This window comes from Salmo salar, chromosome 26 (assembly GCF_965601325.2).
Source record: "Salmo salar chromosome 26, fSalSal1, whole genome shotgun sequence".
NCBI lineage: Eukaryota > Metazoa > Chordata > Actinopteri > Salmoniformes > Salmonidae > Salmo > Salmo salar.
The window spans coordinates 28,270,231-28,293,871 of NC_138316.1; the positions used below are offsets into that span (position 1 = coordinate 28,270,231).

General features: G+C 42.0%; 4 protein-coding genes across 6 annotated transcripts in view; all 4 read left to right on the forward strand.

The window, feature by feature from the left end:
* Positions 1-931: 931 nt before the first annotated feature.
* On the forward strand, positions 932-2,438 carry LOC106587573 (arylamine N-acetyltransferase, pineal gland isozyme NAT-10). Its single transcript, XM_014176090.2, has 2 exons — positions 932-1,099; positions 1,344-2,438. Exon 2 carries the CDS (start codon positions 1,350-1,352, stop codon positions 2,220-2,222), a length of 873 nt encoding a protein of 290 aa, XP_014031565.1. The 5' UTR covers positions 932-1,099; positions 1,344-1,349; the 3' UTR covers positions 2,223-2,438.
* Positions 2,439-2,519: 81 nt separating this feature from the next.
* LOC106587574 (nuclear envelope phosphatase-regulatory subunit 1) lies at positions 2,520-5,426 on the forward strand. Of its 2 annotated transcripts, none has more exons than XM_014176092.3 (6): positions 2,520-2,677; positions 3,336-3,407; positions 3,573-3,646; positions 3,932-4,041; positions 4,761-4,815; positions 4,980-5,426. In XM_014176092.3, the coding sequence occupies exons 1-6, from the start codon at positions 2,653-2,655 to the stop codon at positions 5,019-5,021; spliced, it is 378 nt and encodes a 125-aa protein (XP_014031567.1). In that variant the 5' UTR covers positions 2,520-2,652; the 3' UTR covers positions 5,022-5,426. The 2 variants fall into 2 exon arrangements, with proteins under 2 accessions (XP_014031567.1, XP_014031566.1); XM_014176091.3 differs by having other exon boundaries at positions 2,529-2,689.
* Positions 5,427-5,742: 316 nt separating this feature from the next.
* Positions 5,743-13,849, forward strand: LOC106587571 (HEAT repeat-containing protein 3). 2 transcript variants are annotated; one of them, XM_014176088.3, is made up of 15 exons: positions 5,743-6,007; positions 6,765-6,937; positions 7,242-7,329; positions 7,839-7,942; positions 8,153-8,262; positions 8,375-8,515; positions 10,177-10,481; positions 10,834-10,978; positions 11,149-11,303; positions 11,503-11,585; positions 11,845-11,981; positions 12,133-12,221; positions 12,383-12,526; positions 12,700-12,876; positions 12,991-13,849. In XM_014176088.3, the coding sequence occupies exons 1-15, from the start codon at positions 5,876-5,878 to the stop codon at positions 13,102-13,104; spliced, it is 2,097 nt and encodes a 698-aa protein (XP_014031563.1). In that variant the 5' UTR covers positions 5,743-5,875; the 3' UTR covers positions 13,105-13,849. The 2 variants fall into 2 exon arrangements, with proteins under 2 accessions (XP_014031563.1, XP_014031564.1); XM_014176089.3 differs by having other exon boundaries at positions 10,834-10,924.
* Positions 13,850-17,433: 3,584 nt separating this feature from the next.
* The window catches only part of tent4b (terminal nucleotidyltransferase 4B), a 31,432-nt gene continuing 25,224 nt past the window's right edge, over positions 17,434-23,641 (forward strand). The window contains exon 1 of the mRNA XM_014176094.3: positions 17,434-18,280. Coding sequence (XP_014031569.1) covers positions 17,766-18,280 — 515 coding nt within the window. The 5' untranslated portion in view covers positions 17,434-17,765. The remainder of the gene's footprint in view (positions 18,281-23,641) is intronic.

Here is a 23,641-nt window from a genome sequence, read left to right on the forward strand (position 1 = left end):
ATCCTACCCTGCCTTTCTAAGGTATTCGAAAGCCAAGTTAACAAACAGATACCGACCATTTCGAATCCCACCGTACTTTCTCCGCTATGCAATTTGGTTTCCGAGCTGGTCATGGATGCACCTCAGCCGCGCTCAGGGTCCTAAACGATATCATAACCGCCATCAATAAAAGACAATACTGTGTAGCCGTATTCATCGACCTAGCCAAGGCTTTCGACTCTGTCAATCACCGCATTCTTATTGGCAGACTCAACAGCCTTGGTTTCTCAATTGACTGCCTCGCATGGTTCATCAACAACTTCTCAGACAGAGTTCAGTGTGTCAAATCGGAGGGCCTGTTGTCCGGACCTCTGGCAGTCTCTATGGGGGTGCCACAGGGTTCAATTATCGGGCTGACTCTTTTCTCTGTATACATCAATGATGTCGCTCTTGCTGCTGGTATTTCTCTGTTCCACCTCTACACAGATAAAAAACATTCTGTATACTTCTGGCCCTTCTATGGACACTGTGTTAACTAACCTCCAGACAAGCTTCAATGCCATACAACTCTCCTTCTGTGGCCTCCAACTGCTCTTAAATACAAGTAAAACTAAATGCATGCTGTGTCCAAAGAAGGGCCTTACCTCCCTAATCTTACCTCATTTGCACACACTGTATATAGACTTTTCTATTGTGTTATTGACTGTATGTTTGTTTATTCCATGTGTAACTCTGTGTTGTTGTTTGTGTCGCACTGCTTTGCTTTATCTTGGCCAGGTCGCAGTTGTAAAGGAGAACTTGTTCTTAGCTGGCCTACCTGGTTAAATAAAGGTGAAATAAAAAATACAATAAAAATGTCAGTGTATCTGAAATGTACAACACTTCCCATACACACCACAAGGCTCCAGTGTTTTACAAGTGAGGTCCCTTATGCAAGGCTCACTTGTGAACTTTAGTTTTGCTTTCCAGTACATGAGCAAAGTCTAGGGTGTTCTGTTTTTTTGTTATGCAAGAGCCATTCTTATCTCTTTTAATGCACAACTGCTTTGCCCTTCTTGCCCTGAAGAACTCTGAACAGCAAGCAATACTTTGAGAAGCTACTTTTTCACTGCCTTTGAAAGTAAGTAATCATCAAATGGAAATGAAAAAATGTGTATCACAAGTTTTTGTCTATTCTTTAATCTTTTATCCTTCAATTTAAGGATAATGCCTACATGGTGGTGTTTCAATTGCAAAGAGGATCTTACTCTATGTGAAAAACAAATTGTGAATGAGACATTAGCAGATGTCAGTTTCTGTATATGTAGTCGTAAATCCTGCAAAAGCAGAAACTCATGCAGTGTCTTTGTTTTGTTAACTCTTAGGACAAAATGAATCTGGAAGAGTACTTCAAGAGGATCGGGTTCTACGGCCCATTTTCTAAACCAGACCTTGAAACACTGAACCAGGTCCACAAACACCATGTGATGTCAATACCATTTGAAAACCTCAGCATTCACTGTGGTGAGAAGATCACTATGGACCATGAGTTGATTTTCAATAAGATTGTGAGGAGCAATCGGGGGGGTTGGTGTTGTGAGAATAACCTCCTCTTTGCTTGGGTACTAAAAGAGATGGGTTATAATCCAATAACACTGGGTTCAAGAGTCTACAACAACACCATAAACCAGTTCGGGCCAATAGACTCTCACCTCATCAACAAGGTAGTCATTGATGGGACTGCTTACATTGCAGACGTGAGCTTTGGGGTATCCTCCCAAATATGGCACCCTCTTGAGCTCGTCTCCGGGAAGGACCAGCCACAATCCCCTGGTGTCTTCCGTCTCATACAAGATGGAGACCTGTGGACCCTGGAGAAGACTGGTCGAAAGCCTCTGGTTCTCAATGAGGCCTTTACCAACTCACCTCTGGTAGACAAGAGCCCAACCAAGAAGATCTATGGCTTCACCCTGGTTCCCCGTGGGGTTGATCATTTCCTAGAGACTTCCCACTACCTTCAGACAGATCCAAAGTCTCTATTCACCAACAAGTCTATCTGCTCACTGCAGACTGCTACAGGATTCAGAGCTCTAATTGGCTGGACCTTCAGCGAGGTCACCTACAACAACCAGGATGGTTTTGATGTTTTGGACATGAAAGACATATCTGATGATGATGTGGATAAAGTGCTGAAGGAAATGTTTAATGTGTTGTTAGCAAACAAGCTGGTTCCCATAAACAACAAAGCTGGCTACACTATTTAAGAACTTGTTTGCCTGTAACATTTAATATTTAATGCGATGTAATTGTAATGTAGCCTTCGCAAATTTAGGTGCTGCTACACTGACCAAAGATTCCTCACAACGAGATCAGTGAGATTTACAAAACACATTTCGTATTTTCTGTCAATATTAAAAACTTATTTCACCAGAGCTGATTGTGAGGTATTTGAACACTCAATAAACATGCTTTTAAACAAATATATATTCAATGGCTATTTGGTCTCTGCGACCTACTTTCAGATAATATCTGACGAGTGGATGAGTAGGTGCTAGGGGTTGCGCCGTAGCAGTTACTTGTTTAAACCAATCACCGTACATTTTTCGAAATCAGCCAATCCACGTTAAGGTTTTCGCCTGTTCCAAATTGCCCATGAGAACTAGCTAGCACGCCCAACAGCCGGAGAGAAGAGCAATGAATTCCTTGGAACAGGCCGAAGGTAGTCAACATGGCAAGCAAATTCATTTTTTTTTCTCACAAATCATGATGCATGTTATTATAAGTGAAGTTTCGCTTTAAAGTAAAATGCACGGTGACAAACGTGCCTTTGCAATTCACTTGAGTCGTTTGTTAGCTTGATTAGCCAGCCGCGTTGACCTAGCTAGCTAGGCTAACCTTTTCTCTTAAAGGACATTAATTGGTAAATTCGTCAAAATGCCAAACTCAAGCTAATTACATTTTTGCTGATTTCCCTCCTCGGGGGTTCGACATTAACTTGTACCAAAAAATTCACACAAAGGCTTGTTAGCTACACTATCTAATTAGCCGGCTAGCTAGCTATGCTATAAATAGTTAGCATACCGGTAGTTGTTAGCCCCAGAAGACCACCGCTGCACGCTCACCAGAACTGTTAACCAATGCAAACGTATCCGCACACTTTACCCCATTTGATTGATTCTATTCATAACCTGGATATCTCAGAAGGTCGTTAACTATAGGCTTGTTTTGCCAGTCCAAACTAAACATTCAGTCGTTTATTTACTTTTGGATTACTCCATCGGTTCCAAATCAATCAAGCACAGCACAAAAAAAAGGATATTGTATGTTTCTTCTGTGTGGTTTTGATCAAGAACATCAAAAACTGCTTGTTTTTGCAGACCTAAAAGCTTTTGAGAGAAGATTGACAGAATACGTCTCCTGTTTGCAACCTGCAACCGGGAGGTGGCGAAGTAAGTATTTGTAGTTCCAACTCTGTCTAACCATAATCAGTAACATTTCAAGAGTAAATGGCTCTCAGCCTGAGTATTTTGAATTTTATTGTAAAGGATTCAGGCCTACATTATTCTGCCACTTGTTTTCAGGGGATATACATCAATATCTCACATTTGTTTCAGTGATTCTAATAGTGGTCTCAGTTTGTACGGCGACTGGAGCCTGGAACTGGTTGATAGACCCTGACACACAGAAGGTCAGTGTGTATGTGATAAAGTAGGATACCTTTCACACAGATCAGTGTGTTTTTACATTTACGTAATTTAGCAGACACTCTTATCCAGAGCGACTTACAAATTGGTACATTCACCTTATGATATCCAGTGGAACAACCACTTTACAATAGTACATCTAAATCTTTTTTGGGGGGGTGTTAGAAGGATTACTTTATCCTATCCCAGGTATTCCTTAGAGGTGATTTTAATTTGGTTGTGTGTGTTTGCCTGTCTAATCTCTCTGTACCTCTGGCTGTCTTTCTCAGGTGTCTTTCTTCTCATCGTTGTGGAACCATCCATTCTTCACCATCAGCTGCATCACTTTGATTGCTCTGTTCTTTGCTGGAATACACAAACGAGTCGTTGCACCATCAATGTATCCTTCCTCTTGCTTAAAGTTCCACACTTCATTTACTCAGTAGGACAATGAAGAAGGCCACCAGGTCCATAGCTGTCATTTACCATCCAAACAGTGTCACTACTTCCTTAAAGGAGAATTTTCTGTATGGTGATGCAGGTCTTTAGATGTTGTACACATGAAATTGTGTCATTCCAAACTTGATCCGCAACGTTATATTCCATTTTGTGCAACTCGATGTTTCTTCTACCAGTAGTGCTGCACGGCCCATGTCCGTGTACTCGCTCGTCCTGCACAGCTGCGTGGGGGAAACAGCGCTACTTGACCAAAATTGATTGTAGCGTTGCGGATAAAGTTCGAAATTACACAATTTCATGTGTACAACATCTAAAGACCTACATCACTGTACTGAAAATAATCCATTAAGGAAGTAGTGATACTGTTTGGATGGTAAATGACAGCTATGGACCCGGTGGCCTTAATAATCCTATACATCGCTATACTGAGACCGTGTTTGTTTCCAAAAGGATGTTTTTAAAAAAAAAATGTATTTTGTTCATGTCTGCCCTGATACTGGACAACAAGCAATGAGAAATAGCTGTTGTGGTTAGTTTCTCAAAAACAAGCCAAATCACAAGAAAAGTGTCTGGACCCTTCTGTAACATTTCATTTACATAAAGAAAATAGAGATTTACTTCAGAAATAGGACAATTCTCCTTTAACTCACTCTCCTCAAGTATTGCAGCTCGCTGTCGGACAGTTTTAGCAGAATACAACATGTCCTGTGATGATGTAAGTTGCATTAGTCATCTTTGAGGTTACCTTAATTCATAATCAATTCAATCCAGCTGTCACGTTTTTTGGCCTTTCCTTACATAATTTAAAATTATGATTTGGAATTATTGCCTGTATATCTATGCATTGTATTGACTTTGATGGAATTGTCTCTTTTACAGACGGGGAAACTAATTCTCAAACCACGGCCACACATCCAATAACCACAAACTCTTGGGGGGGGGGGGGGGGGGAATAAAATGTTCTTAATGACTATGTTGATTGCCACTGAACGACAGACTGACACAAGGACCAGAATCCTGTTTGGAGGATCTGAATTAACGTAAGAAGGAAGGAGATTGGGGAAATACTGAGGGGTGTTTATGTTGATGTGCTCCATTATGTATTAATGAAGGATTGTGAGGGGAGAGGACATCAACTGCCTTTTTAACAGCATCTCAGTCAGTGTTACGGTCTCCCTTAAAGCTGCTTCTGGGCTCACACACCCTTTGACATAACTCATTCGCCATGAGTTCAGATGTTCATTTCTAATGATGACATGCATTTTGTTTTAGATATCTTTCTATTTTTAAACTAATTGTTATATACCTAATAAATACTTGTGTGAAGATGTGTTTCCTGTGATTTACTGTAGTATATGGTTGCAACCTGTAGACAGCTATGCTTTTGATCCAGATTGTTTGTCTATACAACTTGTTTGAAAGTAAATCTCAATGTGTAATTTGGTCTTTACAGTTTTTATTGTATTCATACTTTTAAGCATTGTTTAACACTATTCACTGCAAATTAGTTTGTGGTTTTCCAGCCATGTTAGACCGATAATTATTTCAAAGAAGGGAGTAGAAATATTAGCCTATGAAGCGTAAAAACGGGGCCCTGGTCTCGTCTTTGCGACATAAATACGACATCCCTTCTGTATTGCGAGAGTAAGCACCATTTTACGGCACCCCGACGAATCTCCACCGATGTTCCACATGATGCGAAACGTGAGAGTGTGACAGCCTACTACATGATAGATTAAGTGCGAATCGAGAAGGGATTTTGATCGAAATAAACTATGGGTAAAAGTAAGACTAACAAATTTAGACGTCCACAGTTCAACGCAGAGGGACTGTCGGTAACTGCTGTAAAGGAAGTGGAAGAGGACCACGATGGAGTCGACTCTCCAGCTGGGGAGTTACTGGAGAAAGTAAGAGCCCCAAGATCTGACTACAGTACTTTTATTTCGGTCTAATGGATGTTGCACTCTATTTTAGAAAAGCTTGCAGGTCAGTTCTGCTTTTCATAAGCATGTCAATGTTTACCAATGTTTCCATAGGACAAATTAAATGTCTTCCTAAGGACCATCCCGCAGATGCAAAAAAACAGGCAAACACGTGCCCCCCCCCCCCCCCCAAAAAAAGCATTAATATTTCACAGAACTATACTGAAAAAAATATAAACACAACATGTAAAGTGTTGGTCCCATGTTTCATGAGCTGATATAAAAGTTCCCAGAAGTTTTGCATATGCACAAAAAGTGTATTTCTCAAATTGTGTGCACAAATTGTTTAAACCCATGTTAGTGAGCATTTCTTCTTTGCCAAAATAACTCATAATCCATCCACAGGTGTGGCATATCAAGAAGATTAAACAGCATGATCAATAAACAGGTGCACCTTGTGCTGGGGACATAAGGCCACACTGACATGTGCAGTTCCCCTGCCCAGTCATGTGAAATCCATAGATTAGGCCGGACCTAATGAATTTATTTCAGTTGACTGATTTTCTTATGAACTGTAACTCAGTAAACTTGTTGCATTTTATATTTTTGTTCAGTACGTTGTAAAATCTAGTTCAGTGCCACTAAAGTGTTTCCCACATATACAACTGGAAGATAAAAGAACACAGAGATGGTATGAAAAAGTGAATATCCAAATAACCCCTGTTTATACTGTATGTTTTAGTTGCAGAGTCCCAGTGCAGATGTGCGTGAGTTTGCGTGTGCCAGCATATCACGCGTGGTGCAGCAGAGCCAGACCATCCCAGGCTTCCTCCAGCGGGATGCGGTGAGACGTCTCGGGCCCCTACTGCTGGACCGCAGCCTGGCTGTCAGGGAGACTGCCACAGGGGCACTCAGGTGAGCGCTCAACCTCCCACTTAACAGGCCCCCTGAGAGATGTGAGAGGGATGGTGTGGAGTCTGGACTGAGGATCAAGCTTATCAGATATTGCACTCAGAGAGTGTGCTAAATGTTAGATGTGAATGTAGATGGTAGTTGAAGCCATTATGTGCTGTACGACAGAAGTAGGTTAGTGAAGGATGCTTTGGCTTGCTAAACAGACACTGAGAGTCCTCTTGAAATACCACACCCTCAATTAACTGTTAGCACAGATGTGATAGTTATCGTTCAACGACTGAGTGATGTGTTCTTCTCACATCAGGAACCTGAGTGCCTGTGGGGGTCATGAGGTGTGTGAGGACATGGTGAAACAGGACGTCATGACTCCTCTGACTGCTCTGCTTCGAGAGGTGAGGCCTTCCCTCATCAATCATTCCCATGATTGACACCTTAAAGTTAATGTATTTATGGGTGTGGCCCTGCTGCGCCAAGGTTGTTTTTTTTTCACATTTTGAACAACATGTTTCATGGTGTGCATGTCTGAAAAGTGAAGCACCTACATACCTCCTTTCCTTGATGGTTAGTCGCATCAATGCATAGCTATTTTATAGGGCTGTATGTTTTCCAGACCTGGGTTCAAATACTATTTCAAATATCTCAATTACTTTCACATACATTCAAAGTAAGTATTAAGATAGCTAGGCGTATATTTTATTTGAAAAGACAAGTATTTGGAAATACACTTGGAAACAGTATTTGAAATAAGTATTTGAAAATACTCAAATAAAGGTACTTGTTCTGGGCTGTGTATTTGAAAATACTCACTGAAAAAAGTATATTAGATACTCAAATACATATGTATTTGAACCCAGGTCTGGTGTTTTCATAGTGTCTGAACCCCAGTACTGTTTCTCCACAGTGCTGTGCTGGGTTTGAGACCAATGATGCCCTCTCGTTAAAAGGGCAGAAAAACACAGTGGAAGATGTAGCCAATGAAGCAGTTAACTTGCTGTGGAATCTCTGGTAAGAAAAAAGTAGTTAATGTCACAGTAGTAGTAACACAAATGTTAGCTGGTCGGTCAACCTACTTTCATAGTTCCACCTAGTGATCTGGACATCCGTCGAGAAGCCTTCCCATAGAGATCCAAAATTGAATTCAATTCTGTTAGCTTGCCAATGTTTCTATGGTTCTTTCACACCATACTCCTGTTGTATCATCACCCTGTCTGTCAGTGAGAGCAGTAGCCAGGCACTCTCTGTGTTCAACAAAGCAGGCATTCTGGATGTTATCCTACAGTGTCTGGAGCGACACACTCACAACATCAAGCTGGCTTTGTCTGCAGGTTAGTCTCATCAAACCAATTTTCACACGACTTTAATGAGCATTTTCACCATTTAAATATTTGACTTGATTATGTATTTTGTAGTAAGTCCCTGCTCCCTCTTTGTCTTTAGCCCACTGTTTGCACACTGTGACTGAGGACAACGCAGAGTTGCTGTGTAGTATGAACAATGCTGTATTAGGGACTCTAGAGAGTGTGCTGCTATCCTCACAGGTGGACATGGCTCACACACTGCTCAGGACACTGGCTGCAGGTATGGCTACAACATCTTTGTTATCACATTATTTACAGATTTTTTTTTACCTCACAATGTCAACCGGTCATTCACTCTGCATTCATTCTCTGACTAAAGTCAGAGTTTGGAATAGAGGTCGACCAATTATGATTTGGCTTATTTTTTGTTTTATTTTCTTTTTTTACTGATTATTGGAGGACCAAAAAAAGCAGACACCGATTAATCGGCCGATTTATTGTTATTTTTTATATATATTTGTAATAATGATCATTACAACAATACTGAATGAAAACTTATTTTTAACTTAATATAATACAATAAAATATCAATAAAATCAATTTAGTCTCAAATAAATAATGAAACATGTTCAATTTGGTTTAAATAATGCAAAAACAAAGTGTTGGAGAAGAAAGTAAAAGTGCAATATGTGCCATGTAAGAAAGCTAACGTTTTTAAGTTCCTTGCTCAGAACATGAGAACATATGAAAGCTGGTGGTTCCTTTTAACATGAGTCTTCAATATTCCCAGGTAAGACGTTTTAGGTTGTAGTTATTATAGGACTATTTCTCTCTATACCATTTGTATTTCATATACCTTTGATTATTGGATGTTCTAAAGGTACTTTAGTATTGCCAGCCTAATCTCGGGAGTTGATAGGCTTGAACAGCGCAATGCTTGAAGCACAGCGAAGAGCTGCTGGCAAATGCAGGAAAGTGCTGTTTGAATGAATGCTTACGAGCCTGCTGCTGCCTACCACCGCTCAGTCAGACTGCTCTATCAAATCATAGACTTAATTATAATATAATATGACACAATCCGCAAACTATCATTTCGAAAACAAAACGTTTATTCTTTCAGTGAAATACGGAACCGTTCCGTATTTTATCTAACGGGTAGCATCCCTAAGTCTAAATATTGCTCTTACATTGCACAACCTTCAATGTTATATCATAATTATGAACAATACTGGCAAATTAATTACGGTCTTTGTTAGGAAGAAATGGTCTTCACACAGTTCTCAACGAGCCAGGCAGCCCAAACTGCTACACATTTCCTGACTCTGCTTGCACAGAACGCAAGAGAAGTGACACAATTTCTCTAAGAAATTCATGTTAGCAGGCAATATTAACTAAATATGCATGTTTAAAAATATATACTTGTGTATTGATTTTTTTTTATGTTTATGGTTAGGTACATTGGTGCAACGACAGTGCTTTTTTCGCAAATGCGTTTGTTAAATTACCCGTTTGGCGAAGTAGGCTGTGATTCAATGATAAATTAACAGGCACCACATCGATTATATGCAACGCAGGACAAGCTAGAATAACTAGTAATATCATCAACCATGTGTAGTTAACTAGTGATTATGTTAAGATTGATCGTTTTTTTTAAAGATAAGTTTAATGCTAGCTAGCACCTTGTCTCCTTGCTGCCCTCGCATAACAGGTTGAGTCAGCCTGCCACGCAGTCTCCTCGTGGAGTGCAATGTAATCGGCCATAATCGGTGTCCAAACATGATGATTACCGATTGTTATGAAAACCTGAAATCGGCCCTAATTAATCGGCAATTCCGATTAATCAGTCGACCTCTAGTTTGGAAGCGGTTTGTTAATAGCCTAACTAAATAACTAGTCTGATTCCAGTGCTCATTGTGTGCTTTGTGCTTCGTCCATTAACAGGGTCAGTGTGGAACCTGAAGAGCAGCCTGCCCACGGCCCGCCAGGCCCAGACCCTCAATGCCCTGATGGCCACCCTGTCCCAGTGCTTGGAGCTGGATGCTGGCACGCTGATACCCCAGCTCCGCCAGGCTGAGGTGGCCCAAAGTGCTACTGCCTCAGAGGCAGGGAACATGGAGGACCACCAGGCAGCTGCAGGGAATATGGCTGTAGAGGAGATGGATGATGATGATGAGGAGGAGGGAGTAGGACCGAGGACAAATGGAAAGGCAACCAAGATGGATAAAGACTTCTCTGACCTCCTGCCCGTAAGTCCTGTCCTTTTTCACTCAGAAACAAACCCATCAAACCCTTTTGAGTTATGGTTATAGAGATCCAAAGTGACAGGGTTGAGTAAAGAGTATTGCATTTTCAGTTTTTAATATTCAGAGTACGTACCTGACTCCTCACTGTTGAATGCTGTGAAACAGCTGAATATTGATAAAGTAGCACAGAGTATTTCAGTTGGTATTCAGAGCTGTAGTGGCCCTCTCCTCAGGGAGATACTGCTTTGTTCACCAGGCAGGAAAAGAGGGACACACAAATCAGGGTTTACTCAGGGACGTAAAGAGGTGGCTGTGTCCCTGCTGCAGTGTCAATAGTCTGCTTTTCTTTCTCCAGAGGGGCAAGGAGGAGCTGAGGGAGGCGACGGCCTTGCTGACAGCCCAGCAGACGTCCTTGGAGATCATCGTCAACATGTGCTGCTCTGATGGTGAGTGCTGTGGGCAGCAGTGTTTGGGCAGCAGAGCAGTACTGACCTGGGGAGGTTTGTTTTCATTACTGTTTGACACAGCTGTCTGGTGCATGTTCATAGATAAGAGGACAGCATTTTTACTGTTGTCTGATGCTCAAATGCATATTTAGGATTTAAAATTAGCTTTTGTTGCTTTTGAGGTGTATGTCGGTTGTTGTGACTCATTGTGTTTGTTTTTGTAGACCCATCAGACGATGAGTGGGAAGAGGCGTCGAGCAGCGACGAGAGTGAGATGTGTCCTGACGGCCTCTCTGAAGGGAACACCAGCCTCCTGTCCCCACTGTGTCTGTCTGCTGAGGTCCACGGGGCCCTGATCAACCACAACATCCCAGAAAAGGTGTGGGGGATTTCTTTCCTCACCTAGCATAATTGTTTCACTTCACTTCTCATGTTTTTCTTTTTTTATGTTCCCTCTGTTTTTCACATGCAAAATATAAAATAAGTAATGTCATGGTACTAGGCCAATGTGTGTTCCTACTGTTAAACCCACTACACTGTATGAAGGTGATAACCATCCATGTCTCTATATGTTCAAGGTTCTCAAGAAGACCCAGTTCCCCAGCAGCGAGGCCATGGACGTATGTCGTCACAATCCTACCTGGAAAATCTTGATGAAAAAGTAATTATCTGTCAAGCATGGTTTCATTTTCTTTGCCCTTAAAGAATGAGACACTAGATATTCTGTGATATAGTAGATCACAAGATAATTTGAGAGGTTTGTCATGATCCTAGTAACCCTGAACCAATATGCATCAGTGTACACTCATTTGATTGAGGTACTCTATTTTTCTGGCTTATAATGGCATTACTGGTGTACTCTTTGTTTACCACACCGCTACATGCCTTTAGGAGTTGACTGAAATCAATTTCCTCCCCAGGATGCATCGGGTGCAGTACAGGGCCCTGACGTGCCTTCACAACATGCTGTCTACTATGGACGCTGAGTCCCTAGGGGGAGCAGCCGCTCTTCAGGATGTCGCACAACACCTGTCCACGCTGGTCTTCAGTGCTCCAGGTTAGATCTACATGTTGTACCATCTCTTAATTATTTTTATTAAATCGTAATTTTACTAGATAGGTTGATTCACTTTTACAACAATGGCCTTAACAAAAAGGAGACTAATTGTCTCAGTCATAATTAATTTTTGGTTAATTTGCTAACTCAGAGATCCCTAAGGAGGAGGAATTCCTTGAGGCAGTTACCAGTGCCATGCGATCCCTCTTACAGATCATAGCCTATATGAAAATCCCACAGGTAAGACAGCTGACTGAAGCAGAGGAGAGTTTCCCTCTGAAGTACATTTTACCTAGCCTTACTGTCATCTGTCTGTTAGTTTATAAAGTACCACAGCACTATCCCGATGTGTCTCTTGGATGACTCATTGTTTTTGTCTGTGTTTGTGTGTGTGTTGCCAGTGTATGACCCCCCAGCAGCTGATGAGCCTGAGTGAGGCAGCGACCCGCTGTGACGTTGTCAGTGTGAGGGTGAATGCCCTGGCCATCCTAGGCATCACAGGAAGCACACTGGCTAAAGAGAAGGGGACAGCTGAAACTCTGCAGGTACTTTATTATTTTCATCCCTAGTTTTTGATTCGGATGAAATGTATTTTAGATAGTTAATTCTGAAGAAATCATAAGCTATTTTTGTTCCTCTTTTTAATTAAAAAAAAAATGTTTTAACCCATCTTGGCTTTGTGACCATGATGTAATAACACTGCAATATCTTTTTATAGATGATTGGCAATGCCTTACTCCAAGTTGCTGCAAAGGATGCCAACCTTGTGGTTTGTGGAGAGGCCCTGGATGCTCTGTTTGATGTTTTTGCGGATGGAGACGAGGCAGAGAGAGCAGCTAAAAACATCAATTTACTGTCTGCTCTGAAGGCACTTCAACCCGTCTTCAAGGCTAAGGTAATAGAGCTGCAGCCCATCACTAGGAACAGTTGTATGCATTCTTTATGCAAATCACTGTTGTCATCTGTTTAGTTGCTGTTTCCTGTCCTCTTATGTGTCCTCTGTGTGCAGATTCGTAAAGAGGGGAAGGGAAAGTACAGCCCTGAGCAGCTGTGTGTGCTGGACAACATCAAAGTCAACCTAAGAAGGTTTATTGGCTACCTGGAGACTGTGGTGAAAAAATGACAGCAGCCTGACACTACTACACCATCTGGCTGACATAAGATGAAATTACTCATAATATACATTACAATGGATCCAGAGTTGCCCATAGAGCCTTGGGACAGAACAGAGGGAATGGGGTTGAGGGGAATTCCCTAATAGACCCTCATTAAAGGGAAAGTTCATTCCAAAATCATTGTTTTGGAGTGAACTATCCCTTTAACATCTATATAACTGATTTTCATGTTGCTTATCTTTTTGTTTTTAACGTTCTGACCGAAATGCATAACTATTTTCCTTGGTAGGTGAGTGTTTACATAATTATCTGTACAAAAATTTAAAAAAAGATTTTGAATTAATGTTGCAGTACATAGTGACATTGTTTTACTTTATGTATAAAAGTACATTTCAATGTGCTGTATTTTAAAGAAATTGACAGAACATTTTATGGTTTATTTTACACATCTTTATAAACCAACTCTCACGTCACACACTATCATACTGTAGCCCTCCATGTTAGGAATGACCAGTTGTAGTATTCATGTGCTTCTCACCCAAGAATCCGCTATCTGACCCCATGTCATGACTCTGGTGTCATGTTGTGCTGTCATGGAAAATGAGATGGACAGGCCCAGTGTTTCCTGACCTTTGGTTTGCTATGGCTTTACTGCCTGTAGGCATTTGCCATTGTATGACAAGGCCATCTGTTTATTCCCCCCAGTGTCTACTGATCATGTGAGATGTCGAATAAAGCAGAACTCGCCATCCATTTACAAGGGGATTTATTTAACGTGATTTGGGTTGCTGGAAGTACATTGATTACCTTGTTCTGATATTGGGGAGGATATAATACATTTTATTTGATGTGCTCTTCACGACACCCAAAGTGACTTTATATACAAACAAATCAGAAGGATAAAAAGCAACAAAATCACAAAAATGTAAAAGTACTCTTACACTAAACATAAGGACAGATTAACCATGGAGAACACTGAACATAAAGACAGATTAACCATGGAGAACACTGAACATAATGACAGATTAACCATGGAGAACACTAAACATAAGGACAGATTAACCATGGAGAACACTGAACATAAGGACAGATTAACCATGGAGAACACTAAACATAATGACAGATTAACCATGGAGAACACTGAACATAATGACAGATTAACCATGGAGAACACTGAACATGATGACAGATTAACCATGGAGAACACTGAACATAATGACAGATTAACCATGGAGAACACTGAACATGATGACAGATTAACCATGGAGAACACTGAACATAATGACAGATTAACCATGGAGAACACTAAACATAATGACAGATTAACCATGGAGAACACTGAACATGATGACAGATTAACCATGGAGAACACTGAACATAATGACAGATTAACCATGGAGAACACTGAACATGATGACAGATTAACCATGGAGAACACTGAACATGACAGACTAGCCATGGAGAACACTAAACATGATGACTGACTAGCCTTGGAGAACACTAAAGATGATGACTGACTAGCCATGGAGAACACTAAACATGATGACTGACTAGCCATGGAGAACACTAAACATGATGACTGACTAGCCATGGAGAACACTAAACATGATGACTGACTAGCCATGGAGAACACTAAACATGATGACTGACTAGCCATGGAGAACACTAAACATGATGACTGACTAGCCATGGAGAACACTAAACATGATGACTGACTAGCCATGGAGAACACTGAACATGACAGACTAGCCTTGGAGAACATTAAACATGATGACTGACTAGCCATGGAGAACACTGAACATGACAGACTAGCCTTGGAGAACACTGAACATGACAGACTAGCCTTGGAGAACACTAAACATGATGACTGACTAGCCATGGAGAACACTAAACATGATGACAGACTAGCCATGGAGAACACTAAACATGATGACTGACTAGCCATGGAGAACACTAAACATGATGACTGACTAGCCATTGAGAACACTAAACATGATGACTGACTAGCCATGGAGAACACTAAACATGATGACTGACTAGCCATGGAGAACACTAAACATGACAGACCAATCAAGGAAGTGAGCTAGAAAAGATAAAAACTAAAACAGAGACTACGGGTAAGCCTGTGTGAAGAGGTCTGTCTTTAGTGTGGACTTGAATATGTGTATGTATTGTGAGTTTCTGACATGGAGTGGAGGGAGTTCCAGAGTTGGGGACCTGCACTGCTAAAATCCTCGTCTTCAATAGAGCGGAGCCTGGTGTGAGGGATGGTGAGCAGGCCAGTGTCCGAGGAGCGCAGTGAACAGGTAGGGGTGCAGGAGGTCAGTAAATGATGTGGGTGCCAGTAGATCAGTAAGTTATGTGGGTGCCAGTCCAGTGTGTGCTTTATTGAACTGGGAGCTGGTGGAGTTTGATGAGTATGGGGGTGATGTGGTCCCAAGGTCTGGTGTGTGTGTATGAGGACTTGTGCAGCTGAATTTTTTTATATGTTGAAGTCTGTCCAGTATTTTGGCGGGAAGACTAGAGAATGGCGTTGCAGTAGTCCAGGCTTGATAAAACAAAGGCGTGAATGAGGTTTTCATCATTGGGGTCAGTGAGAGAAGGTCTGAGTTGTGAGATGTTTTTGAGGTGAAAGAAGGCTGACTTGGTGATGTTTTGGATGTGGGGTTCAACGACAGAGTGGGGTCAAATGTAACACCAAGGTTCCTGACTGTGGAGTTGGAGCGGATGGTGCAGCTGTAGATTTTCATGTTGAGTTGACCCAGTTTATTGATGAGGGATATTGGGCCCATGATCTCTGTTTTGTCATCGTTTAGTTGAAAAAATGTATTGCTCATCCAAGTTTTCAGTTCACAGACACAGGCAATGACAGAGTGGGGTGGCAGAGTGGAGTTGGGTTTTGTGTGGATGTACACTACCGTTCAAAGGTTTGGGGTCACTAAGAAATGTCCTTGTTTTGAAAGAAAGCAAAAAATGTTGTCCATTAAAATAACATAAAATTGATCAGATATACAGTGTAGACACTGTTAATGTTGTAAATTACTTTTGTTGCTGGAAACGGCTGATTTTTAATGGGATATCTACATAGGCGTACAGAGGACCATTATCAGCAACCATCACTCCTGTGTTCTAATGGCACGTTGTGTTAGCTAATCAAAGTTTATCATTTTAAAAGGCTAATTGATCATTAGAAAACCCTTTTGCAATTATGTTAGCACAGCTGAAAACTGTTGTTCTCATTAAAGAAGCAATAAAACTGGCCTTTAGACCAGTTAAGTATCTGGAGCATCAGCATTTGTGAGTTCGATTACAGGCTCAAAATGGCCAGAAACAAAGAACTTTCTTCTGAAACTCGTCAGTCTGTTCTTGTTCTGAGAAATAAAGGATATTCCATGCGAGAAATTGCCAAGAAACTTTAGATCTAGTACAACGCTGTGTACTACTCCCTTCACAGAAAAGTGCAAACTGTCTCTAACCAGAATAGAAAGAGGAGTGGGAGGCCCCGGTGCACAACTGAGCAAAAGGACAAGTACACAAGTCCTCAACTGGCAGCTTCATTAAATAGTGCCCTTAAAACACCAGTCTCAACATCAACAGTGAAGAGGTGACTCCGGGATGCTGCCCTTCTAGGTAGAGTTTCTAAGAAACAAACATATCTCAGACAGGCCAATAAAAATAAAAGATTAAGATGGGCAAAATAACACAGACACTGGACAGAGGAACTCTACCTAGAAGGCCAGCATCCCGGAGTCACCTCTTCACTGTTGACGTTGAGACTGATGTTTTGCGGGTACTATTTAATGAAGCTGCCAGTTGAGGACTTGTGAGGGGTCTGTTTCTCAAACTTGACACTCTAATGTATGCATTTACAATCTTGACCACTAGGAGGCAGAGAACAGGGCGGCATGCCTTAACTAAGGCAGTGGTCATGGGGTCAAGGTAGCAAGTTGCGGTTTTGGATTTAGAAAATAGTTCCGCAATGGTGGTTTCATTGAAGGGAGAAGGCACAGCTGTTGGTATATAGCCTCCACTTTGATATGCTGCTTTCATACTTTGAAATAACGGAAATGTAATTTATCAGCCGAGTGGATAGAATATCATGTCATGACATGAAGTAACCATTTAAGTTCGGTCTATCTTGGCTTTTTTTTTAATTGTATTACAAACCTCCCACAGACTTATTTCAGTGTGTTTACCTCATGTTCTCATGTGAAAATAATTCATCAATCGCCCATTGTTACGCAACAGGTAACATGTTCTGCTCTTGCGTAAGAACTACACTTTCTCCGCCCTTTTCGAATCACCATTTCACTCTGTGCGGATCTGCGGCTGCGCAGTGTCCGCCATTGAGGACTCACTATCAGAAGGAAAGGGTCAGAAATCGCTTCGATAGGCAATGGCTGCACGTTTCCTTCATTCTTCAATCCAAACTTTACCAACATTCTTTCATTAAACACGACGCCTACTGTTTAATAATAATAGTATCTAATAGTCGTTTTAATTCATGGATAGCAGGTTTAGATATTTTATAGTAATTTGAAGTAACCTTCATATCTAACGTTAGTCCGCTGTAAAGCTTACGAGGGAGGTTAGCTAGCTAGCTACCTGGCTAGCTTTAGCTACACGAACTGAGCCTTGCTCTGGGGCAGTGTGCCTGCACTGTCGTTTGATGGATCCAAGAATCGCTTGGTTTCAGCCAGAACAACGTGGGCCAGCCAACAGCCTGTGGATGCAGATTTGGGAAACAACACAAGGACTGGGGAATCTGTACTTCAATAACAACTGTAACACGGGTAGTTTGTCTAGCACGTCAAGCCTCAGTCCGAAATCGAACATCAACGGGACATTGGGTAACGAGATCTCGAGCAAGAACGGAGCTGTCATTAACAGCGAACCCAGGAACAAGGGAATGTCCAACTCAACGAAAGACATAGATGTGGTCGAACAACGAGACTTTATTCCGTTGGAAGCTAATAACAACCACAACAACCGTTCATCGTTGGGGAGGGGCAGTGGAGGGTGGCAAGTGGGCACTCGGGTCTCTGGGGTCTCAGGACACCCCAACAAAAGGAAAAGAGATAACAAGGCTAGCACTTATGGATTCAACAGTAGCCTCGAGACCGGAGGCTGTGGTTACACGGGAACACCATGGAAAGTCAAGAACTACTCTGAAGGAATCTTGGGGTAAGAAACAATGACACTCATCAAAACTAGATAGTAGTAACGTTAGCTAGCTCATATAACGTTACAAATTAATCATACATCACGCGTTATCTAGCTAACGTTATATATCTCTGCCACACTAACGTTAGTTGGTTAGACAACTAGCCAGCCAGCTAATTTGGCTGGTGAAGTGAGCGCACATATTCCTATGGTTAGACATCATAGCCATATTTAGGTGTGCTAATTTGACCGTCAGCGTCATAATCCGTCATTTTGGGGGACGTTCCTAACCAGCTACGGTCAGGTGAAAGCAATGGGACAGTCAACGTTAACTAGCTAGTTAGTTAGCTACATCCAGCAGTTTGTTTTATGACCTTGGTAGCTAGCTACCTCGTGGTTGCCAACATCTGCATGTGTTCCCTACGCTGACGAGCTAAACAAGAAAATCTAATCCGAATGACATTTAGCTAAAAGCACGAGTACTGAGCAGTAACCATAGTCAAGTCAATGCACAACTCTTTTCTTGATAGTTGACATGTGACTGACTGTCAGGCTAAGCCTACCTAACTAATGCTGGTATTTCTCGTCTGTTTCACTGTTGCCTATTTGCTGCAATTAAAACTGAAAAAACAACTTCTCTGGTGGATATAATAGTCAGAAGCATCTATTCTAGTTCCAAAATGTACTAAAAGGTGTAAATAGGATACTTTTGGTCATAGTCAGTATTTTCCAAAATTGAGATTTGCGAGATTGAAGAAACCCATCAATTTCTTTAGACAGCAGATCTATCCATTAGCATGCATCCCTCTGACTTCTTTACATGAGACAACAATATTACATCGTCACCAATGTTATGTTCCAGGAACAATACTTGTTCTTTATTAAACAGCGTGTTTTTTTTCTCCAAATCACACATCCTCAGTGCTAACTTTGGCATCACAAACACAATTTATTCCTTTAGCCAAAGTCATAATAGGGTGGCTGTTCGGGGATATCTTAACTACTGTGAGTGAATAGGAACAAACAATGATAACTGTTATAGTACATATAGCAAACATAACACACCCACATCAAACCACAACCCCAAGTTGCAATTTGGAAATGGTATCTATTTCTTAATGACTGTGGAAAAGCGAGGTGACATCAGTGAGTTCTGCCCCCCTTTAAAGGGGAGCGACTGGGCAGATGCAAATGCACAACATGTATCTTAAAGGTTCAGAAATCTTGGCCAGAAGCCGTAGTACACAACATATATAGGAAGGCTGAACTATTCCCCTTCTCTCGAAGTGTTCCGTAAGTAAAGGCCTGAGAGTTGACAGATTGTCCCACTTCTGACACAAATGTAGTTATCAGGGACAGTCAGTGGGGCCGTGTAGCTACAGGGCAAGTATACCCTCTCAGCCATAAAGGTCCAGACCTCCTAGTAGAGTCTCTTAGTATGGTATTTTTATTTAACCCTTATTTAACCAGGTGAGTCAGATAAGAACAAATTCTTATTTACAGTGATGGCCTACCCTGGTCAAACCCTAACCCGGACGACACTGGGCCAATTGTGCGCCGCCCTATGGGACTCCGAATCATGGCCGGTTGTGATTCAGCCTGGAATCGAACCAGGGTCTGTAGTGACGCCTCTAGCTCAGATGCAGTGCCTTAGACCTCTGTGCCACTCGGGAGCCCCGAGTACACTCCGTCTTTCATATAGGTTGGCTATACTAGCTTACTGATTATGATCAATATGTCAGGTTGGTACAAAGCAGATATAGAGGTTAGGTTACTGTAACCATTTTCTCTATAATGACAGAGGGTATTTCCACAGACAAGTGACGCTGAAATGAAATGTGCTGCTTTACAACCATCCAAATAACTTCCGTATCTTATCACTGTTGTTTTGCCTGAGTCCCCCCTCTGTTTATTCGTCCAGGTATAAAGGAGCAGGTCTGTCTTGAAAAAACATATTGACCAATTAGTTTATATAGTCTTAGTGTGACAGAAATTTTGTGTGACAGCTATTTCAGAAATGCAGTTCTTACTAGTTTAAACTAGAGAGAAGTCCTGAGGTGGGTGGGGTATTGTTTTAAAGGCTGACAAGTGCCTACGTGCCTGACAAGCGTAGGCTAGCAACATGCAAGAGCCCAGAGCAAAGTCTTAGCTAAGCTGATCCTCATTTATAGTAATATGAAGCACACTGTTTGCGTAAGGACATTCCTTAGTGATTACTCTAATACCACAACCTTTACTATACAGCCTGGATCACAGTCACAACCAGGCTCTCTCTCCCACACTCCTGGTTCTTATTCTGCTCACAATGCTTAGTTACTGAGCTGCATTATGAACATATATTTCACAATATATACATTTAAAGCCTAAATATCTGCCAATTGATAGTGTCGCTTTCAGAAAGTGTTTTACAGGCTTGTAATCTCTGGTTGTGGAAACGTTTCATTAGCTTTCTTCCCCAAGTCCCTGACTGGGAAGCGCAAAATTGGAAAGTGATTCACATCCAGGTGCATTTTCCTGTGCTTGTGATACCTGAGGGATCGCCTATTCGGGCTCGCATTAGTCAAGGGGTTGATTTTACATTCGTGTGACTGTGACCACTGTGGCATACACAATTTGATGAGGAGGGGAAAGAAAAGGGTGGGAGAAGATGAACGATTTTCCTTGGACGAGTAAGGCACTGTTGTTGGTTGCAGGGGTGGGGATAGGGCGAATAGGGGCGGAGGTGTGTATGCATGCAGAGTTGTTGGACTGCATGGTTGAGGCCAGAAGGTCCAGCCGCCCTGTATAAGGGGTGCTGTGTTTACATGCAACACACGCTGAGCATGTCCTGGCTTCGCTCTCCCAAAACAAACCCGCCCCTCCAGGAGAGAAACCTGAGCTCTTTCTCTGTCACAGAGCCCTCCATCCAATGAGCTCTGGAGCAGCAATGGCGTTCTGCCACCTCTGATTCACTGAAACAAAAGCTGTTGCGAAAGAACCAGAAATGTTATTGGTGTGTGAGTGGAGTGGACTGCCTAAAATAGTATTTGTATGACTGCACTGTGCTGTCACACACAACTAGCTGTGGAAAGACCTGGCTTGTGTTCACTAGGCGCAAAACAGAAGAAAACTTCCCAAAATGGAGTGAAACCGGGAGAGACTATCTGAACTTGTCCAATAAAAAACGTTTGTTTCGTTACCTTTAGCTACAGTGTGCCCTACTTGTGTGCTATTGAACATAATCCTGGCCTTGGTCCTATGTGTTGAGGTCAGGGGTCACACAGTGCCAGATTAGTTTTGTACATTGTTGACCCATGGGCCATCTAAATGTGCTGCTAATTGCTTGGTGACTATCAGTATAGGCACATTATTGTTTTTATAACCATCTCTGAGATTTATGATCCAAGTCGCACAGCTCCAGCTTCCAGATATCACCTCATGTTACCCCAACACAGCACCACTCATAGAGCTATGAGTCGGTCTGTACTGTACTGGCTGTTAGCGATATCAATGGAGTTTTCTCATTTGGGCAAATGTCCGTCCTCTGTCTTTTCTTTTCGGTGACCCGGAAACCGATAAGCGGTCGTTGAGTTTGTCATTTCGTTATTTGGCAAACGGAAGATGGGCCTCCTCGATAGCCTTCTTTAGGCGAGGAAACAAACACAAGTGTATCCTACCTGAGTCCTTCACGGAAGAGTTTTGAAGTCTGCCACACCCCCTTTGAATCAGCTATTGTTTTCTTGAAGGAGAAAAGCATGCAAACAGTTTAAAATGACATGCTACTTATAATTTTGTCTTTGACATGTCTTGCAAATCTAATTGAGAAAAGGCCATTGTCCCCCCCCTTCTGGCATACAGCCAGGGGGTGAGGCGAGGACTTGCAGAGAGCTATACATGCTGCTGGTCCTTTGGACTGTGGGTAATATACCCTTCCCTCTACCAGCACGTGTGGGAAACCCTCTATCTCAGCCATCGCATGTGCTTAAAGAGGAATGTTTTTTACATTTATATGTTCTCCCCTTCTGGCCAATTTGAAAGCTGTTGGGTTAATGTAGTCTGAACAGCATAAGGGGTAGCAAGTTGTTAGGTTGTTTCTTGTTTTGGTACAGCCCAGACAAATTCAATACTGAAAGACAATCATATTTATTTTGTGAATGTCGTACTGTTTGACAATAAGTTTAAATTATTGGAGACTGCTGTGTTTTTTTGGTGTCCGTTTCTGTTGTACAAATTATGGTAATTGATAAAGTATTGGATGTTTGAAATCTCTTTTCACGGTCAGTATTTAAACATTTGTGGCAATTGCATTTTAATAAGCCTGCATAAATGCCTTTCAACCAGGGAGATTGAGAGACCTACCAAGGTACAGGCATCACTTCATGATGAAAGCACACGTGTGCTCTCTTCTCTCCTTCAGTCTTGATGAACTCAATATGCAACCTGTACCACAGATCTCTATGCTTGTTTGATAGGTTGCCACTCACATGTAGCATCCTGGCTCTTTTTTCAAAGGCCTCACACAGTGGGAGGAGCCATGATGATTTGGTTGACAGGCAGACTAGGGTCATGCAGTGATTTGGAGTCTAGCCTGTGAGCTCAGAGATGGAGTGGAAATTGTCACGGTGATCAGAGGACATGACATGCAGTACGTTTAGACTAAACACACGAGTTTGAGTAGACTAGACTCTTGTTGCTAATGTTTAGCCTGGTGCTAATGGCTCAAATCTGTTAGCAGTGTGTCTGCGGATTGTATTTGTGGAAGCCCAAAAACTAGCAGCCCAATTAATAAAGGTCAGATTGTTCTTTTGATATCTGTCTGTCCATGGGTCTCTGTACTGCTGAATATAGGCCTAAATGTCATGGTGGATCGAGCCTTAGGGCTTTAATTGAAGAGGATGGTGTAATATAAGTGTAGTCTAGTGTTTCTGGCTGGACTTCCAGCACGCCAGATGTTTTGGAGCCTGTGGAGCCGGGAGCTTTTTTTGCAGCACTAAACACATGGTTTCAACCGCAGCTAGTGTGTGCCAGATAACTCCACTGAGGCCAAGCAGGTCACTAACGATCAGAGACAACTGCGGTCCTCGTAGCCCTCGCTTGTCTTTAACCCAAATCTTCTGGTTATGGTAGCCAGTCTGAGCCACCGTTGTGCTGCTGGAGGATAAGTCAGGCATTTGATGAAAGCTTAATGAATTGGCCACCTTATGTTCAGTGTGTGGTTTGGGTTGACATCCTTTCCTGTGTGTGTGTGACTATGCATATTGCTGGCCCTGTCACTCAGGCTAGCCTACTCATGTTTTTGTGTGAGAGGCATATTTACACATGTAGCACTGCCAACAGAGGGACTGCCTAATAAGCAGTGAGTGAGGGAAGTTTTTGCAGGTTCACGTGAAGAGAATGCCTGCT

Coding starts and splice junctions, on each gene's coding strand:
- LOC106587573 (XM_014176090.2), top strand. CDS start 1,350: ATGAATCTGGAAGAGTACTTCAAGAGGATCGGGTTCTACGGCCCATTT.
- LOC106587571 (XM_014176088.3), top strand. CDS start 5,876: ATGGGTAAAAGTAAGACTAACAAATTTAGACGTCCACAGTTCAACGCA. Junction 10,482..10,833: donor ACTTCTCTGACCTCCTGCCC/GTAAGTCCTGTC, acceptor TTCTTTCTCCAG/AGGGGCAAGGAGGAGCTGAG. Junction 10,979..11,148: donor AGCAGTACTGACCTGGGGAG/GTTTGTTTTCAT, acceptor TTGTTTTTGTAG/ACCCATCAGACGATGAGTGG.
- LOC106587574 (XM_014176091.3), top strand. CDS start 2,653: ATGAATTCCTTGGAACAGGCCGAAGGTAGTCAACATG. Junction 2,690..3,335: donor GGCCGAAGGTAGTCAACATG/GCAAGCAAATTC, acceptor TTGTTTTTGCAG/ACCTAAAAGCTTTTGAGAGA. Junction 3,647..3,931: donor TAGACCCTGACACACAGAAG/GTCAGTGTGTAT, acceptor TGTCTTTCTCAG/GTGTCTTTCTTCTCATCGTT.